General features: G+C 36.7%; 1 protein-coding gene across 3 annotated transcripts; it reads right to left on the bottom strand.

Moving 5' to 3' along the window:
* Nucleotides 1–3,394: 3,394 nt before the first annotated feature.
* On the bottom strand, nucleotides 3,395–11,550 carry LOC132558416 (ETS domain-containing protein Elk-3-like). Of its 3 annotated transcripts, XM_060222976.1 has the most exons (4): nucleotides 11,436–11,526; nucleotides 9,249–9,309; nucleotides 8,116–8,229; nucleotides 3,395–6,136 (listed from the first exon to the last, which is right to left on the bottom strand). In XM_060222976.1, exons 2-4 carry the CDS (start codon nucleotides 9,253–9,255, stop codon nucleotides 5,142–5,144), a joined length of 1,116 nt encoding a protein of 371 aa, XP_060078959.1. In that variant the 5' UTR covers nucleotides 9,256–9,309; nucleotides 11,436–11,526; the 3' UTR covers nucleotides 3,395–5,141. The 3 variants fall into 3 exon arrangements, with proteins under 3 accessions (XP_060078959.1, XP_060078962.1, XP_060078960.1); XM_060222979.1 differs by lacking the exon at nucleotides 9,249–9,309 and having other exon boundaries at nucleotides 11,436–11,550; XM_060222977.1 differs by lacking the exons at nucleotides 8,116–8,229; nucleotides 9,249–9,309; nucleotides 11,436–11,526 and adding an exon at nucleotides 7,897–8,090.
* Nucleotides 11,551–16,001: the final 4,451 nt, after the last annotated feature.

Here is a 16,001-nt window from a genome sequence, read left to right as displayed (position 1 = left end):
AACTCATCCGATATCGTCAAGCAATTCTGATATTAATCATATCATGAAAATGCTACAATCGATTATATCTAAATTTATCATTGTTTAATTTTTAAAATTAGCTTTAAGATCTCTTATTTAGTCCTAATGAAAATCAAACATTAGATACAATATCAATCAAATAATATTTTCGTTGGTGACACTTTAATGCACACCCCTCACCTTTGATTTAGGTATCTACCAAAAAGTAAACTTTCGGCGAGATTGGCGGCAATGGTTACAGGCACAAAACGACAAACAAGTTAATAGCATGTTTTAATACAATGTGGATTTTACAACGACAAGTCGAGAGGGATTCCGTAGTGGCAGCGATTATCAAATATACTTGAAAGTCAAGTTGTTAAGCAAAATATGTGGAAATACCTCAATTCAACGCGGTCTTAGCCTATTCTAAGTCCGTGGTTTCAATATGAATGGAAATATATAGTTTACAGCATTTGATTGCTTTAAAAATATGCAAGTTAGAAGAAAAATGGTTTATCTTTCAGTGGATGTGTGATGTTTTATTATCGCGCTGTTGTAAATTATGTTAAACATGACGTGAATGCCGATTAAAATCATTTGGCTCATATAGTACCTTAAACAAGGAACTCGAGCTATCAGGCCGAGTAAAAATATATTCGTGGGCAGATATTCAGAATCCGTCGCTGGTACATATGCTTATAGACACTTTCTTACCTTCGTCCAGGTGGGGCCGCGCTACACTCCCTACTAGTGGCGATTGGTATGAATTAGGCGGTTCTGGGTTGTGGTTGTATCCTTAGGCGAAACACTTTAAACTAATTGCCGTGGATGGCACGTGACGGACCTCCCGTGTGTTGTACTATGAGGTATCAACCAGCTACTACAAGGGGACCCTCATTTCAAAATGACATTGACTGTTCGCGGAGCTATCAACCCTACAAACGACACACTTTCGTTCTGTCCTTTATTCATTGATATATCAAATTCATGCTTACTATTAACCGACCCCTTCGTTATGTACGTTTATTTGAATAGTGTTCGAATTTGTATATGTAACCCTGGTAGAATAATTGTCGTAAAATACAGAATGACTAGAGAGAAATTCTCTTTAGCTAGATCGGTTGAGCGTCAGAACAGTAAGCCAAGGGTCCCGGGTTCGATTCCTAGCGGAGGCATTGAAATATATATAAAGACCTGATGAGCATATGCGACTGTGGCAACTTACACCCGACCCTCAGTCCTTTGGTGATGTATTGAAGAAGGATGTCTCTCATATACAGAGTGTCCGGTTCTTAATCAGTGATCCGGAGGTGTCTCCAAGTAAGCTATTACAGACAATTCGACGATCATTGCGAGTTTGTTTTCTTTGGAAGACAGAACTACCCCTGCTGATATTTTAAAAAAAACAAGAAACTTTGGTTTGGTATGATCATGCAGGAATTTTTTAACTCTCAAAAACCAAACGAGTCCGTTACTATGTTTGGGCGCCGACTCAAATTATTGCTACGTTTAACAACTGAAAATGGATCATTGGAACATGTAGCGAAAAATGATTCATTGCGCCACAAGTTTTGGACGTTTCTCGTTGTGAGAAACTCAAGAGCCAAACGAGGTATCTTTATGACAGAATACATGATTTTGATGAGTTATTAAGAAGGATAAGATCGATTGAGCGTCAGACTAGTAAGACAGGGGTCCCGGGTTCGATTCCTAGCGGAGGCATTGAAATTGATAATGACCTCTGTTACATATGTATGGAAATCAAATTTTATCTTTAATAAGAAAATAGCATAAGCACTGTAGAGCATTTGCTATGATACAAGGAAACAAATGTTGTAGGATGTTGGAGGAAAACTCGCACGAAAAAAACAATGAAATAACCAATGGGCGGTATGCGTTTTGGTTTTTCCTGAACAAAGACCTTCATCGTCCATGTTGGATTTTCTTGGTCTGTTATGACTGAAGGAATCGCTATGTTTTGTTTTTTTACCGCAGAATCTATTTTTTCTTTTTAAAGTAGTGGACTGTTTCTAGAAGTGAGATATTGGGGTACTTGTCAGGTATTTACACTAAATATGTAATATCAAATATGACAGTTAAAAATGGAAATTATGTTCAGTGGAATGTGTTCGTCATCATGATATTTTTTTACGTTGATGGATAATAGAACACGAAAAGAAGACTATCAATTGTATTGGTTGCAGCAGCACGTGCAAACTGCAGGCAAAGTAACTCACAAATGTCTCATGTTACAACAGTAAACCTACGAAAAATTTAAGTCTATCGAGATTGGCCGCAATGGTAGATTACAAGAACAAGTCTAGAGAGATTCCGAATAGTAGCGGCCACTATAAATCTATTAGAAAGTGAAGTTTTTGGTAGAAATGAATTGAAATCATTAGTTAATAATATTTAAATGTTTCGACACATATACAAGTTAGAAGAAAAATGTTTGATCTTGATCGATTTATGATTTTTAACTATCGCGCTGCTGTAAACTATTTAAAACATTGCCTGCATCTCGACCTCTGCTGGGATCGCTGGAATTTAGCCTAAATTTATACAGAGAAATTCTGACTTTCAACAGCGATCATGACAAAAATGAAATCGTCGATAGATAGTCAGAAACCTTCTGACTAACGATAATGTAACGGGCAGATGACAAGTTCGTTCGAAGGGTTCTGAGAATCTTTCTTCGGTTTTTCTTTTTCGTGATAATAACCGTAACACATCGAATAAATGATGCGCACAATTCGAGTTAAGCTAATTGTTGACACTTGGGACTAGCTAAGTAGTATATCTTTAAGAAACAAACATAAACGTATCTTGAAAAAGCATCGATGTTTCAGTTTCATAAACTTCACATTACGCGATTACATAGAACATTTCCGTCTTGGGTTGGGGGATTAGAGACAAATCCCTGTTGTCGCGATTCTATCATATAGAAAACAAGGTGTATGATTGAAAAATGATATTTAAAAAAAAAGATTGTTAGGTTGATTCGAGGGGATGAACGAGAGGGGTGGAAGTGGGGGTTATGTGATAGGAACACAAGCTGTAGTTTTCTAGTTTCTTAGGAATCAAACAAGTTTTGTCAATTGCGTGAGTTGAGTTAATGTATTATCCGCTAATGTGTTCAAACTAGTCAGATTTAAGATACCAATATATTATTGACATTGATTCAAATTTGTAATGTCATCTCTTGATGAAATATTGATATCATTTATGCTTACAACATTTTGTTCATAAATACTTAAACGTTGCTCTTTAGTATTGTGTAATTTTGACTTCTCGCTATCAGAGTTTGATTTTTGCTTGTACCAAAGCAGATTAACTGGAGAAAAAACAAAATCAGAATTTTTTTTATAAAAATAACATGAAATCAATTCAGTTCATTTTGTGTTATTTAATAATAATATTAAAATGCATAAAAATGACATGAAATATAAAATATACTATTTTGACAGATTTTCGCACCACTTGGTGACACTCGTCAGAGCTTCTTAGTCTTTTTCATGTCACGTATATATAAAAGCGACATAACTTGGCATTATAAATTAAAAAGATAAAAAAAAATCACATTCAAAGCACTATCAAAGGATAAAAACTACAAAATAAACACAGGGGCTTGGCACGAGTTCTATACAATCAGACTCGTCAACTAATATATTCATAAAAAGGCAGTACGTGTACATTTTACTGTAATGCACGTTAAAGCCGAAATGTTCGTACCAATCCCCTGTGACGAAAACAAACATAGACAAAACATTCTGAGATGGTCAAAATCTGTTCCCCCTGAATATTTTACGACAAAAAAGTATTTGTATATATTAATGACCGTCAAAGGAGAGGACTGTTGGGCATGGGTAATACAGTCACAAAACAAATTCAATATATCTAACGTAATGAAGAAATTGTGAGAATTAAACTCTCGAACCTAATCATAACGTTCGCATGATTTTTTTTCCCCTCAGAATTGACTAATTGTTCAAACACAAATTCTTGTTATGGAAAAAAGAGAGAGCTTTGTAGTTTCTTTTACGGAAAATAAATTTATAGAAAACCGAACGCATAAAAAGATTATTGAAAAACCATTCTACTATCAAAATAAAACAATGGAATCTTAAAAAAAGACATATTCAATAAAACTCTATAGTCTAACTGACATTACATCTCCCTCCCAACTTGAAGGACAATCATTCTCAACAGCATGAGAAATAAACAAAACAATATTAACCGGTATCACATATCAAATATCAACAAAACACTTGTTCCCTTATTACAAATGCATGTCTGGTAATCATTTAAATTACGAGAACTTTTTAACATATAATAAAACGATACCGCAAGTATCCGGAATCTCAAGTGTCCGGGTCAGATTATTATACAGAACCCTGTTCATATTACGGGACACATATCAAACTAATATGACATTTAAATCGTCTCCTTGTAGAATGATATTCTAGAAGTCAAACAAAAGTTAAGGACTTGGTTGCATCATACACAAGTAGTGACGCGCGTCCTTTATAATAACACGGATTTCTATTTAGAAATTAAGTTGGAACCATCGACTTCAAGCAACAGATAACTTGTTCAAAATATGGATGAGAATATATTCATAGAGGTAACTGAAGGGAAATAATAGCTGCAAGGGTCAAACTATAATGTTGTGGATCCCCATTTTTGCAATCTAATTAAAATCGTATCCCTCATTTCACATCACATCATATCGTTTTAAGTAGGAAGTGAAACGAGAAACCTGATATCAAATAGACGAACATCCTTGTTAATGAATGTCAGACACTTGCTAATATGTCCTTGTTCCCCTTCTCGAGGTCTTATAAACCAATTCGGGGATTCCTTCCTGGCCTCTCTTTGACGGATTTCTGGTCACTTTTTCACGGGTCCTCGCCATTTTTCAGGAGTCCATGGCCCATCATAATGGGTCTTTGATCCCTTTTTGTGGGGTATACGACTTCTCCTTATTTGGGCTCTAACCCCTTCCTAATGGGCATTTGAGTCATCGGTAACGGGTTCCGAACACCCTTGTTAATGAATTCACGTCCTCAAGTTTACGTGTTTCCGTTTTAGCCTAGCACCAGATCTTAGTTCCACTAGCGATCATTTTTCTGTAATGGTCATAACACACAAGCCGGTGTGGCTAGAGATTCTACATTGGAAAAGTTCGACGGGATTGCCATTGGAGACAGAGTCATGTGACTATTGGCAAAGGATGGAAACTGGAACGCAGAGTTGGCACCAATTCGCGGACTCATTGTCGCAATAGGACTTAGTGAGCTCCAGAAATGTAGGAATGGGGTGCGGGGTCCCATCCCCACGGGACTGGCAAGTACTATAGGCGTGGGGTAGCTTGTCTGTCCGATTTTGGGGCTGGGGATAGGAAGTCCTGTAATAGCACTAGTAAGAGATGTAGATGATCCATCTGTGATGCTTAGAGTAAGGGGGTTTGGCTTGGGTTTGGATACCACACCGGATGTACTGGTGGATGACGAAAAGGATGTCGATGATGCTGAATGGGATGATGATGAGGGAGAGGGGTCACGTGATTTCAAAGATGGCGTGAAACTGCTTTTAACAGAACTGTAGGATTCCGTGTCCTTTTCCTCTTTTACAGACGTTGCCACTACCGTCACTGGACTTGGAGTGGTGCTGTCTGCTGATGTCACTTCTGTTTGTAAACGACTAATACATGTCGCTTTTGTAGTAGAAGTCGCCATATTTGCTGACGATTTTAAGTCGACTGAGTTGTAAGAAGCAAAGTGTGGCAGTACTCTTTGTCCATACTCCTGAGCCAATGTTTCCATTTTGACCTTGAATGGTATTTTGTTTTCTGTTTTAACAATTTCTGGGAAAGACACAAATTTGTAGACAAATTTTTGTCCCATGACCTTTTTGATAATGTTTTTGTCATAGTAGTAGCGGAGAGCTCGGCTGAGCTTGTCGTAGTTCATGCTATGTTTATTTTTTCGGAGACCCCACAAACGGGCCACCTCCTCTGCGTTAAGCAGCTTGAACTCGCCATCATTGTTTGTCCAGCGGATGATGTGATTGTGTTGATTACTGACAAGAAGCTCCAACAGAAACTGCCACAATGTTATGTTAGAGTCCATGGCTACAAAAACAAACAAACATGGCTGTCAGACATAGCAAAGAAAATGTGATAATAAACGATCGCTGGTAACTAGTAACAATATATTTATAGTTGATGGGACACCCGAGGCACGAAAGATGACGTCACCACTTTCAGGGATGTCCCGGGCACTATAGCTAAAAAAAACCTTAGCAGGTTCAATATAAATAATGAGACGTCCAGAACTGTAAATAATTATTACATCTCTTATAATGAGGCATCCGAGTCACTAAAACCGACATCCTAATAATTTCTGCATGATTGATGGGACGTCCCAGACACTAAAACTGTCACCGTTAAGATAAGACGATCCGAACAATAGGTCCCAGACACTAAAACTGTCACCGTTATGATAAGACGATCCGAACACTAGGTCTAACTCCCGAATATTTTAATCATGGGACGTCCCAGACACTAAAACTGTCACCGTTATGATAAGACGATCCGAACACTAGGTCTAACTCCCGAATATTTTAATCATGGGACGTCCCAGACACTAAAACTGTCACTTTTATGATAAGATTCCGAACACTAGGTCTAACTCCCGAATATTTTAATCATGGGACGTCCCAGGCCCTAAAACTGACACCTTTAAGATAGGACGATCCGAACAATAGGTCTAACTCCCGAATATTTTAATCATGGGACGTCCCAGACACTAAAACTGTCACCGTTAAGATAAGACGATCCGAACACTACGGCTAACTCCCGAATATTTTAATCATGGGACGTCCCAGGCCCTAAAACTGACACCTTTATGATAAGATGTTCCGAACACTAGGACTAACTCCCTAATACTTTAATCATGGGACGTCCCAGGCCCTAAAACTGACACCTTTAAGATAGGACGATCCGAACAATGGGTCTAACTCCCTAATATTTTAATCATGGGACGTCCCAGACCCTAAAACTGTCACCTTTATGAAGAGCCGTTTCGAAATTGAGAGTTACTCTCTTTGTAGTTTCTGTGAAGATGAACAACTGTGCCTGTGTAGCTGCTGTCCCGAACACAAAGCTAAAGCCATAACAGCATTACATGACACAAGGGTCGCTACCACAAGAACAAAACTCCAGAACAGTTGATACTATGAAATATCTGATATCATTCAAAAAAGTTAATGATAACTGAATGCAACAAGAAATGTTTCTAACATCGCCCCAAACAAGTATCATTCTAACTTTTTTGTTGACGTATACACTCTTTGTGTAGCCATCTTTGGACAGAAATGTGGTGATGATTAGCGCGCCGTCGATGTCTCATTTCGGTATCGCTGTGTGGTCTACATAGTATGTCTACATATGAGCAGTACTAGCCTGTGACAGCCATTTTATTAAGATATCTTCCTCAAAAAAGAATATTGCCAAATATCCTAATTAATACATGGTAGGTAATGACTTAAAGAGGGAACTTGGGCAACACATAAATTTGTTTGTTGCTAGCATATGGCGTCACGCGTTTCACCAAAACTAGAACGCGTGTTGCCTGATCATTACAGTTTGTCATGGCTTTATATAGTGTCATCTTCTTTAATTTCAGAACTATGGTAATTAAATTTCAAAACAAAAGAAAATTTGTGGTACAGTTTTGTTACAAGATAGCTACAGTATAGAAAGAAATTTCAACATAAGATTCAATTTTAGATTTTCCACGTATATACACAAACCTAGCTTGAATTGTATGTTTACATATTTATTTATATATATACATATAAATGTACATCTGTAATTTTAAAAGTACTTACCGAATCATACTTCAATAAATCCAGCAATGAAATCGATCATTCACCCACATACGCTATCAACAATACGTAAGTGCATAGTATTTATATTATAATCTCGAAAGCCCGAGAGGCTTGCGTTCCGTGACATACGCTAGTGGTGCGGTAATATTATCTCACAAAGACGCGGGCTGTACCCACTAACACCCAGACTCCCATGTCGTCTGCCAGTAAAACACCTACCCTTTGATACGGGCGCCGAAAGGCACAGTCGCTTGGTCAAGGGTTCACTGGAGTCCGAGGAGTTACGAGAAGACACATCGGACAAGGCAGGGGATGCTGAACAGTGTCTCACATCTAAAATAAAAAATATCCAAACATCACCATCTCATAAAATCTTCCGCGTTTACCGACTCGACGAGTCACAGATTTGGGACATTCTTGAAATTCTAATGAAAAAGTGGAGTAGTAAGGATCTGGAACCAGACGTTTGGGGCTAAAGTTACAGGGGTCCTCTGTTAGATGTTTGTCTTATCAACATATCTACTTCGACACATACGAGGGGCCATCCACAGGGAAACCAAACAGGCTAGCAGACGCATCGTTTCTCTTTGTGTGATAAATACTTATCCCAAGCGCAGTGAGTGGATCAAGAATGCAAACATTTCAGAAATTTTACATGGAATTTCGCACGTTACAAAAATCGAATGTGCATCTGTTTGGGTTTTTTTTTCCACAGATATTTGAGATGAATAAAAACTTTGTGATATGTAATTAGCACCTAACAACGCACATCCAATACTATACTCAAGTATATAGGATTGAGTTTGCTATAATCCCTTATATACAACTTCAGTTTGGTGCGAGGAAAATCAGGCTGTTTTTAACTTTATCATTACATTCGCGCAGATAAGTAAAATAACGGTCGTTGCTATAGCAGATGCGTTAAGGAACTCTTACTATTAAATGACAGAGCCACCCCCCCCCTTCGCGCTTTTTTAGATGATATATATTTTTTATTTTATTTTTTATCTTCAAACTGGGAACATCTACACTCTCATTACCCAGTATGATAAGTGAACACACAGTCGATATTACAAAAAATATGGACATTTGTAAAAGAAACGTAATTTTCACGATTCCTACTCGAACAATTAACACATAGGGGTTACAGAAATGTCAATCGATGCTTATCAAACGGTTGTCTATGAATAGAACAATTCAAAAATTAGTTTTGAATAATTTTAAATAATTTCAATAAGTATCAAATTTCTAATTTAAATATTCAGATATTTTTTCACATTAAGGAAATGGACATAAACAACTGACCACCGTTGACCATTGAAAATGTCAAAAATGACAAACACAGTCGTTACCTTCCATTATATGTAGTCAGCCACAGGAAAAAACTTGTTTAGTTTTGAGGTCGTTTTCGCTCTGCGGAGGAAACAGAAATGTTAGGACGTGATATTCAACACTTTACAAGGAAGTGCTCATTTAAAGGATATTACTCACATGCAATAATAAACCCCGAACAAGGAAATATTACAATGTATAAAAATAAACAGCAGGAATTATATATCACGGAATTTCCGTGTGATTTTAACTCCTATTCCGCTCCCCGATATCCTCTGATTTGCTTACCCCGACCCCCCAGGGATGTGACATAGGTTACACTTATTACAGAGGAACTCCCCAACGGAGCAATTCATGCCCCAGGGCTCAAACTTAAATGTTGATTACGATCAGGCCGATGACGCGGGGTTCCATCGTCTCCTGACAAGACGTTCAGGATAGGAAAAGAAACAGTTTAGGATATCAAATAATCTAATAAAAATGATAGGTAAGACGGTATTATCATGATAATATCTTTCCATTTTTATTTCCCTATAGAAAATTATCTCCGTCATATTTTTCTTTTCTATCCCCGGGATACACAGACTTGCCAATTGCCAAGTCCCTGTGTCCTGATAGAAACGTTTCGATATGAAGTTCACAAAAAGACTGAAAATGCAGGGTCAAATATACGCTTTTCCAATGCCCATTAAAGCATCGTTAGAGTCAAGAGTATGAATTTACGAGCGAACGTTACAGACCTTATTGTTTGCCGTTATTTCTGAAGGTAAAGTTGTACTGTAAACGATAAACAAACACTTCACACTCGAAAGCCCTCTGTGAATCTCTCTATCGTCAGGAATGTCGTTAAAGTCCTAACTTAACAATTCCAACCGGAAACGCGTACTGAGATAATGACTTAGCGAGTCGACCCCCTGGGCTCCATTTCAAAGACACAGGTCAAAGAGTGAAAAAAATACACAAAAAATGTCCCTACGAATCCGGAAAGTTTAGAAATATGACCTTATAAATAGACAAAGGTATTACACCAGCACGGAAATCCTTGTGTTAAACCTCATACCTCAAAAATTTCGTCATTTCGGTGCGGACTAACAGTCTATATCGTATATTCGGTCAACAGTTATTGATAAAATTGTGTATATGTAGGCATAATTATCTTTGTTAAAAGTGCGGATGAACATACAATTATATTTACACAACTAAAATCATATTATGAACATGAAGAATGCGTCTGCATCCGTACACAAGAAGATCAATTATTATCTCGAATACTGGTATGTGACAGTGCCGACTTGTTCCGACGTGTGATACGGACATTTCTCTCACCTCCCACACATTGTCAGTCAGGTGAAAATCGATTTCGCACGTGACCTTATCGGATGATGGCGTAACTGTACCTCACAGATACACAACCCGTAATACACGATATGTATAGTATCACCAGGAAGCACTGTGTAATGTGACCACACGATATATCACCACACTGTATAATGTTACATCATATATGTCATGCTGAAAAAATGTCACCGTATTAGATAGTGAAGCTGGACCCGATCAACCAGTATGTAAATCCAGGATTTTCATTATATCGATTTTCTTCAAATATATAGTTTCACATTCATTAATCTCTGCAATTACCCATATCACACCCTCTCCCTTAAAACAAAATGTGTCGTTCCACTACCATAATAAAAAGATGAGAAATAGGGTCACGACATTCTCACATAATACATTTTAAATGGAAGATTCTTTTGACAACTGGCCTATTTTGTCAGATGATTTATACAGTACAACAAAAATAAAAGAAATGAGTGATATATTTTTATTTCATTTTAATTTTTTTCTTTTTCAATAATTAACTAATATTTCTTCAAATCAATACTGAAGTTACCAAATTTCAACTATAACATACAACAGTACTATGTAAGATATTTATAGTTCATTGCATAATGAAGAAGTTAAATATTTCAATGATAACTATGTTTAACTGTAGATTATTTAAAGAATACACAACAATGACGATAAGTGTCTTATCACTGTATTGTGCGACTGTTTCAGTATTATATTGGTCAAGCACACGTGTCAAATTCACGTGTGAATATGACCAAGAGGTCGAGATAAGTACAACATGGAGTCGGTCTTCTATAGAGACACAACATGTGTATGTACGTACTGTTTATACCCAGAAATGTCTGTACTTCACCAACCTGCTGTGTGTCGATTCCTGTCACTACTGAAGACTGCTGGTACTGACGACAATTCTCCGAACTTGACAACAATCAAATTTTCTATAATTATCGTATAAGAAGTGTTAATCCGAATTATCGAGACTAAACATTGACTTGCTACCTTTGGTTCCAAAATGACTCATCATGTGACCCGGAAGTCACTGTTTACATTGGGGAACTCCCATATTGAAACGTCACGACCATTGACGTCATATTCACATAAATTAACCTTATATGGCGGATTGAAATCGGTTTGACCTCGTGAGTCGTTCAAATTCAACCAATGAAATTCACCGTGACGTCGTCATATTCCTACTATACTATTTATATACACTGGAAAAACTAAATTCTGATCATTTCCCGGTAGACTACTTAATGAAACTGCATGATTTGGAGTGTTGCCTTAAAAAATCTAGGATGATGTATTTTCACGTGCTTATGCAATCGTTAATTTGTACAATTATGTAGCAAATTTTATAAACTGTCTCGTCCACTCTATTATACACTTAGGCATATTTCAATGTAACTGATAAAACTCCAAACATATGCTTAATATACTTAGTTAAAACCAACAGCATTGTAAACAATTTATGAGTTTAGTTTAAACAATGTTTTGTTCATTTTTATTGAAATACAAGACACAGAAAAAACAGGATAACAATTTAATTTAATTTCGATGTATATCTTTTGAGTTTAAAATTATTTTTTAATAAATTGCATGCGAGTTCATACCACAAAAAAATCGTCATGGAAATATTCAAACGTTCGATTTCATCACATAGTGCCTGAAGTTACCTGCCTGCCCACATGGGTTTTCCTCGGGTACTCCGGTTTCCTCCCACAATAAGACCCCACGCGCGCTTACAACCGGGTCAACAAGAGTGATTAGTATAAGTTGACATATCTTGTTTCGCAATGGTTGTAAAATAAATAAAGTTTATATTTTTAACAGTGCCTGAAATCTTTACAATCCCACTTAAGATAAACAATTCTGGACAATTAGATTTATCATTTTCGTCAATACAGAAATAACATCGAAACGCTCTGTCAGATAAACCTGCCAGTGATCAATATCTATACTGCTGTTACACAAGACATGGAGAAATACACACAGGGAAAGTTAATATTTACAGTGTAAACTGAATTCGGAAACAAATATTTTGAAGACTTAGAAAAACATATCTTTGGCTAATGTCGCATACTTACAAATTTTTCGTATAAATGAATAAACAATGTTTAATTGGGGAATACGTGCATTATTATACCGGTTTTTCATATTGAAATTCTTTAAGTAATCAAGTATTTAAAACAAGATAGTAATTCTAAGTTTCAAAACTTACCACATTGCAGGATTTAAAGAATGAGAATGATAAGTGGCCACTTACGGAAAGAGGTTTAAGAAGATGAAATGGCTTAAAATTAGGAAATACCATTTGATCGGTGTCTTTGTAATCAACTCGTCAATCAGTATCTAATTATAGTAACACACGTAAGTGTCACGAGCGTTCTTTTCCGGTAAATCCTGTGATTATAGTTCGAAACCAGTTTTAAAATGATTATGTCACCCAGTAAAAAAAACTTTAAAGCACACCATTTCATTGTCAAGTGTTTATAAAAGCTGTTTCAGTCCTTTTACAATATGATTAATTTTGCCGTTTTAGAGTTCAAGTGATAAATATGTAAATAAAAAAATAATAATAAATAAATAAATAAATAAATAAATAAATAAACAAATAAATAAAACAAAATGACTTGAAAATATAAAAAATAATTATTAATATAAATTTTATAAATTACTAAACAAAATTGGCAATATAATATTGGGGTTCCTGATCACGAGGAGATATATAGCCACCTATTCACCCTATAATACCATACAGTATTCACCTTCCATTACGCTGATTGAGGTTATGAACCTATCTATCAAATGCCCGATGTAACAGGCGACTGGCCATGTCATGACGTCACGTTGAAAATTTTTAGGAAATGTCCGGCTAGTGTTTGATCGACAATTTCCGTTTGTTAGAAGTAGCAATCATAATTCTAAAATGTAGCTTGAGTGGGCTCAATTTGCTGTGGACAAGTCCCGAAATTGGAATTTCCATTGTGTAAGGATTTTATGTAAATAGTTTCTCATGATTTTTCAAAATTTTAGACGTGATTTTGTAATAACCTATTTATACTGCTACCTAAATGTTATTCAATAACGACTTAAAAAAAATAAAGTTTTAAAATATGCTATTTTTCCCCTAAGCTTTAAATTTCATATTGTCTTTTGTAACCTAGCTTGATCGTCTGAACACAAGTCGCATTATTTTAGATTAGGAAAAAATCCCGTTTTTCACGCCTGACGTCCTTTCCCAGAAGTGCCAGATAATGATACAACGTTACATGTTGCTACTTTTACCCCAGATTTGATTCTAACCCATTGTCCGTCCAGCTGGCTAGACTTTCTTGTGAACGCAGCTCCTACTAAATTAGGTGTTCGGTAACAAAGAAACTTTGTAGAAATGATTATTACGATATACGTATTCATTGTTGTACTACGTTATTTTTTCTGGGAGTTACCTCCCTTGATCGTCTGTCAACGAACCACATTCCTTTTGAATTAGGAGTGTACAAGGCTATCAATACTCGTTGTTTTGAACACACCTCTTTTTGTTTATGTATACTAATAATGAAACAACTGGGAAATTAACGATCAATTAAAGATATGTATAATGTAATTTAATTGAACAGTATGGATTTTATTGTCCTTATGCTCCCACAGGATTTTGTCTCGAATTCCCGACCAACGGTCGATATATATATATTACAATGACACGCGGTGTAACTCCCAAGAAGGAAAAACTGATTTTTTATGTGTGTTTTTCGATATTCAAGAGACCGCAAATTACAGTAACACGTACATCATCTTGAAGAGAAATGTTTGATATTTCCAATGAGTATTTGATGAGTGAGATTGACCAAGTTAATGTAGAAATGACCAAGTTTCCCTTTCCGGTTGAAACACGCTCTCGTCTCTAATGGGTACCTCAATAACTATGCCGAAATCGCTAAACGTGTTATAAAAAGTCCCTGTTTATATCGACTATTTGCATTTTTGAGGGATGATAATTTGAAGTTGTAAATAGATAATTATAAATACAAACAAAATACGTGTTAATATGGTGATAGAGTTGAACTTTTCTACGTATAACAAAATCTCCGTATGTTTAAATAGAAAACATGGCCGACGACACCCTATTTTGGCCATGACTACAATTACATGTACACTGCACGATGTATATATATTTATATATGCACATACATTGATAAGTTGTTGTAACTTCGAATAGTATATGAAACCTTCTGAATGTGTTGGTTAGTTATAACAACACATAAAATATTTTTTTCTATGATAGAAGAACCAAATCGAGAAATAATGAATTGCAGATGGCATAGAAGTTTAACGGTTTACCGGTTACCGGTTATCTGTCAGCCTGTTTACCGGTTATCTGTCAGCCTGTTTACCGGTTATCTGTCAACCCGTTTATCGGTTATCTCTCAGCTTGTTTACCGGTTATCTGTCAGCCTGTTTACCGGTTATCTGTCAGCCTGTTTACCGGTTACCTGTCAGTCTGTTTACTGGTTATCTTCCAGCCTGTTTACCGGTTATCTGTCAGCCTGTTTATCGGTTATCTGTCAGTCTGTTTACCTGTTATCTGTCAGCCTGTTGATCGGTTATCTGTTAGCAGGTTTACCTGTTATCTGTCAGTCTGTTTACCGGTTATCTGTCAGTATGTTTACCGGTTATCTGTTAGCCTGTTTATCGGTTATCTGTCAGCCTGTTTACCGGTTATCTGTCAACCCATTTATCGGTTATCTGTCAGCCCGTTTACAGGTTATCTGTCAGCCTGTTTACCTGTTACCTGTCAGCCTGTTTACCGGTTATCTGTCAGTCTGTTTACTGGTTATCTTCCAGCCTGTTTACCGGTTATCTGTCAGCCTGTTTATCGGTTATCTGTCAGTCTGTTTACCTGTTATCTGTCAGCCTGTTGATCGGTTATCTGTTAGCAGGTTTACCTGTTATCTGTCAGTCTGTTTACCGGTTATCTGTCAGTATGTTTACCGGTTATCTGTTAGCCTGTTTATCGGTTATCTGTCAGCCCGTTTACAGGTTATCTGTCAGCATGTTTACTAGTTATCTCTCAGTCTGTTTACCGGTTATCTGTCAGCATGTTTACTGGTTATCTGTCACCCTGCTTACCGGTTATTTGTCAGTCTGTTTTCCAGTTGTCTGTCAGCCTGCTTACCGGTTATCTGTCAGCCTGTTTACCGGTTATCTGTCAGACTGTTTACCGGTTATCTGTCAGCCTGTTTACCAGTTATTTGTCAGCATGTTTACTGGTTATCTGTCACCCTGTTTACCGGTTATTTGTCAGTCTGTTTTCCGGTTGTCTGTTGAGGAGTCCTTGATTCTACCTAATCTGAGCGTCTGTTTACCGGTTAACTGTCCCTATTTTCTTTGTTCTCCCTTTTTTCATCATCTACGTGTTGTACAGT

Source organism: Ylistrum balloti, unplaced genomic scaffold (genome assembly GCF_031769215.1).
Source record: "Ylistrum balloti isolate Yb309-2 unplaced genomic scaffold, AGI_CSIRO_Ybal_v1 Utg370790, whole genome shotgun sequence".
Classification (NCBI taxonomy): Eukaryota; Metazoa; Mollusca; class Bivalvia; order Pectinida; family Pectinidae; genus Ylistrum; species Ylistrum balloti.
The sequence above is the reverse complement of the archived record's forward strand: the minus strand, read 5'-3'. Positions and strand labels throughout refer to the sequence as shown.